This window comes from Elephantulus edwardii, unplaced genomic scaffold (genome assembly GCF_000299155.1).
Source record: "Elephantulus edwardii isolate Elephantulus edwardi_28Jun2011 unplaced genomic scaffold, EleEdw1.0 scaffold00045, whole genome shotgun sequence".
Taxonomy (NCBI): Eukaryota; Metazoa; Chordata; class Mammalia; order Macroscelidea; family Macroscelididae; genus Elephantulus; species Elephantulus edwardii.
The window spans coordinates 16,675,413-16,679,875 of record NW_006399795.1 but is presented as its reverse complement, the minus strand read 5'-3'; the positions used below and the strand labels follow the sequence as shown (position 1 = coordinate 16,679,875).

The window sequence follows — 4,463 nt, the reverse complement described above, 5'->3', positions numbered from 1 at the left end:
GGAATTTGCAGATGGATTTGAACTGCATGCCTTTAGGATGACAATGCAACTCCTTACCCCTAAGCCACCAAAGAAATAAGTGTTTGTCATCTGAGCCCAGGCAGTGCATCCTGGAGGCAGCAGGGTAGTTCTGATATAAGCTAGGATGCAGGTTCAAGAACTGGGAAGCCAGGTTCAAGATGGCCCAGCCCCACACCTTGTAGGGGAGACAGGGTCAACATTTAAAAGGTTGGCATAAAACCCAATCTACAGATGATCTAAGACTCCAAGGGGGGAAACTGAATGCTCAGGGGTATCCTACAACCTGGGCCTTTGTGGGCATGCTGGGCAAGTACACTCCTACAGAGAAGCCATGGGGACAGGTCACTCTGAAGGCACCCATGAGGGGCTGGACACACCTCTCAGACCAGGGTACTCCAGGCAAATGCTTTCCTCACGATGCCCTATTGACTGTCTGCCAGAAACACAATTTACAAAGCAGAAAATAGTACAATCTTTATTGTCACAATTTATATAAGACAGGTTTATTTGTGAACCCATCCCAACAGGAGGGAAGACAAGACCTTTATTTCACACTTGAATAACATATAAATAAACATCTGTAAGTTGACTTACAAACTGTTGGTTACACTTTGCTCTTACTCTTTAATAGCTGTGAAAAGAAATTCTCGTAAGTCACAAGATGATGAGAGCGCCAATGGGAACAGGGCCCTCAGTAGCAGTGCACCACCCGGGAGAACACGCCTTGTGGCTCCTTCCCGTCCCCCAAGGCAGCAGCAAATCCCTCCTCTCGCCTCCTTTTGGCCAAAGCTGCCAAGGATTTGAAAGTCTTTGGTTCATAGATGGCCAGGTCTGCAAGCATTTTCCTGTTGAGCTCCACCTGGCACTGAGAAAGAAGGCAGCAGAAACAGAAGTCAGAAGTGCACATCCACATGCTTAGGGAGATTATATGGTACCCCACACGTGACTCCTCATGCAAGTGCATTACTTATGACACGTCCACATATATGGACTGCACAAGAGGGAGGGTCCTAAAGGGATCAGAGGTAGGGAGACCCACAAGACAAAGCCGTTCAAAGATACTGAAAAAGCTACAGGACTTGGGGAGGCAAGTGGGGCCTGGTCCTGAAAGCAGGTATTTCATTCAGGGTCCACCGAGACTGCCAACCTAGGATTAACCCTTAGTCAACTAAGAAGAGAAAAGTATAGCTCCTACTTTTATAAACACCAAAGACAAAATGGTACAAGGCCAGGACAGTAGCAGGCAGTGAGGAGACACATGCTGAGCACCCTTATTCCTGCAAGGTCCCTGAACTATCAACTATATAAAACCTTCAACTACTTCAGAAAGAATAAACACTGCCTTGAATTCTAAAGACAAGAAAAGGGTGATGATGAGGTGGGCCTAGCTTGCTTCATTAAAGCCGTGCGTCCTTGAACAAGAGGACTCTGTGAGCCTCTGTCCTAATCAGTCACATGAGACGTCACCTTTTAACATCCATGAGGATCAGTCACATACCAAAGGTGGGGCCTTGTTAGATGTAGCGTTTACCCTGTAAACTTTATTTTCTCAATTAATTTCTTTTCTTTTTTTTTTTTTAATATGGAACGCTTCACCAATTTGCGTGTCATCCTTGTGCAGGGGCCAAGCTAATCTTCTCTGTATCGTTCCAATTTTAGTATATGTGCTGCCGAAGCGAGCACAATTAATTTCTTTTTTATGTAACGTGAGTGAAGGTTTATACAGCAAGTTAGTTTTTCAATCATTCATACACATTATTTTACATTCATATCAATTACCACAATTTAATCACTTTTCCCATTTCTTCCCTGTATGTCCCCATATAAAAAAAGTTAAATGTACACAAAAACAGAGGGAGTCACCCAGATACAACAATTACCGAGGTGATGCCTTACTTACCTAATCTATCCTTTGGTTATATGTATTTCAACTTCACCTGCAGTGCTAAAACTCTGAAGTTAAAATTCAGAGTCAAGGGTTTTGTCCTTCTTCTAGAATATGGAAAAACACCAGGCTCACAGCTGTCCCACATAGCATCGACAGAGCAGGGGAAAAATAAAGAGTTGTGAGCCTGGAGCCTGCCAGACCCTAGTGAATACAGAGAGCAATGATGGGGTGCAGCAAATAACTCTGACTGCTGGTGCTGCCAGCTGGTCGCATCCCAGATCTGAATTTCTACAGTCACCCAGCTTTCACACAGGGCCCCATCCTCACCATACCTTAACTAAATTGCTGACGAAGGCTGGGTACTTCAGGCCATGCTCCTGGGAAGCAGCTGTGATGCGATTGATCCAAAGCTAAATTAAGAAAACATTAAAAAAATAAATAAATAAAACATAAAAGCACCCGTGAACTAATTCTGGGTTACGTGCATACCTCCCAGCAAAAACCCTAAGAAACTAAAAGCTGTTTTTCTCTGAAAATAAATAGAAAAACGAATATTTTCTCCTCAAACAATGATACTCATTCAAACCACTTTAATTTCTAAATGTTATGGAGTGAATTTCTGAAAGGTACTGCAATGATTCAACACACACTTTTTTGACTGCCATGTCAGAGCCTAACAAACTTTCAAAAAGTGGCTTTGGAGAGTAAACAATCAATCTTGAGAGAAGTCAGAAAGGTCTTTGGAGACACACACTGCAGCCTGGATGAGGCTAATCTGAAGCTAATGAAAGATCTCGAAGACTGTGGTCCCAAAGCACATTTAGAAGTTAAGAGATGAAAGATGGCAAAGGCTAAGTCAACATGCCATTAGATGGCTGGGACACAGCATAACCGAATTAACAAGGATTCACTGACATACAGCTTAGTCTATTAAATTCTTAAGCATCTTGAATCTTAAAACAGTATTTAAGCTCTTCATAGGTAACTGTTGAAATCTTTCAAGTTTTGGTTTCTGCCCTCACATGCTGCAGAGAACCCCCAAAGGGTTTTTCATTATTTTATTATTTTGTGTGTGTGTGTGTACCGTCAAATCAGGACTGGTACAGGAGGAGATTGCCCCTCCTTTTCCAGCAGAGCATCTGATGGATTCGAACCGCATACCTCTGGGATTGCAGAGCAGCTTCTTGCCACTAGGCCACCAGAGCTCCCTAACCCCCAAAGGGTTTTATGAAGAGCAGAGATGTGAGCTGTAGAGGATGTGTGCTAGGCTGAAGTAGAGACCAGCAAGCAAGCTCTGAGACCGTGGTGGCTGGATGCTGGCTGGCAGCAGTGAGGCTGGGAGACAGACAAAATTTGCCTCCACGAACTTGGTCTATAATCAAAAGGCTGTCAAGTCAAACTGACCAGCCATTGAGATGGCTTGTGTAGGATTTTCAATCTTGAAAATCCAACAGATGATTCTCTGACCTACACTCACTATGCACAGAACCTATTCATTGGCAGTGGATTTAGCTTTCTGGTTTAGATGTGAACTAACAAAGGGGTAGAAGACAGTGCGGATCCACTGCTTTTAGCTCCAGCAAATGGAGTTGGAGAAGCCACTGCCCATCGAGTTGTCCGGTAAGATCAGGAGTGTGGCTTTATGAAGACACTACTATAAAAAAGCATTCCAGCAGTTCAAATCCACCAGATGCTCGGCTGGAGAAGGAGGGGGCAATCTCCTCCTGTACCAGTCAGATATGATTTGACGGTGCACGTAAAAATAATACAATAAAACACACACACACACACACACAACCTTCCAATGCGGAGGCGAAGACTGCAGCCTGGAATTGAAGGAACGGCCGCACTGCCTTGCAGAGAGCGGTTTCATTGACGTGCAGGTGCAGCCGTGTTGTGTTGGGTGCACGGGGGTCCCCCTCTTACCGTCCTCATGTTCCTCTTCTTCAATCGCCGGGCGTTTGTGCATTTCACAAAGGCTCGAATCACAGCCCTTACAGCCAAACTGTAACACCGATTCTTCCTACCTCGGAAATGCTGGATGAAAAACACACAAACGGAAAACTGAGTATGCTCCTGAAGCCGGCGCACCTGGGGGTTCTGGGCCTCCCGGGCCCCGCCTGGGTGCCACTATGCGGCCCAGGTGTGTGCAGTGGCCGGCGATGGAGAGGGTGGGAGGGCGCCCAGGGCCAGAGCGCGAGCGGCTGGTACTCACCCGGGCGTGCTTCAGCACCTCCTGGATCCGCCAGTAACGGTCTGTGACGCGGCTTCGCAGCCACAGCTGCGTCGTGAGGAAGACCATGGTGGCTGCAGGTCAGCAGGCCGCCAAAACTCAAAGAGAGCTCGCCGCCATATTGCGGCAGACGGAAATGGCCGTGAGAGTAAGTCTTTCCGGGTCATGCCTATACCAGGCCAGTGCTTCCGGGGCGTGAAAAGTGTCATTTGCTGCTAGGTCCCAGCTATAAGCTTCCGTTCGTACTATCTTTGCTGTCTTCTCAAATTCGCAGTTTCCTTCCTTCCTTCCTTCCTTCCTTCCTTCCTTCCTTCCTTCCTT

At 46.2% G+C, this 4,463-nt stretch overlaps 1 protein-coding gene across 1 annotated transcript; it reads right to left on the bottom strand.

The window, feature by feature from the left end:
* Positions 1 to 712: 712 nt before the first annotated feature.
* Positions 713 to 4,211, bottom strand: MRPL20 (mitochondrial ribosomal protein L20). The gene is made up of 4 exons (XM_006885943.1): positions 4,125 to 4,211; positions 3,836 to 3,946; positions 2,242 to 2,319; positions 713 to 886 (listed from the first exon to the last, which is right to left on the bottom strand). The coding sequence occupies exons 1-4, from the start codon at positions 4,209 to 4,211 to the stop codon at positions 713 to 715; spliced, it is 450 nt and encodes a 149-aa protein (XP_006886005.1).
* Positions 4,212 to 4,463: the final 252 nt, after the last annotated feature.

Coding starts and splice junctions, on each gene's coding strand:
- MRPL20 (XM_006885943.1), bottom strand. CDS start 4,211: ATGGTCTTCCTCACGACGCAGCTGTGGCTGCGAAGCCGCGTCACAGAC. Junction 3,947..4,124: donor AGGTGCTGAAGCACGCCCGG/GTGAGTACCAGC, acceptor TTTTTCATCCAG/CATTTCCGAGGTAGGAAGAA. Junction 2,320..3,835: donor AGAAGAGGAACATGAGGACG/GTAAGAGGGGGA, acceptor TTCTTAATTTAG/CTTTGGATCAATCGCATCAC.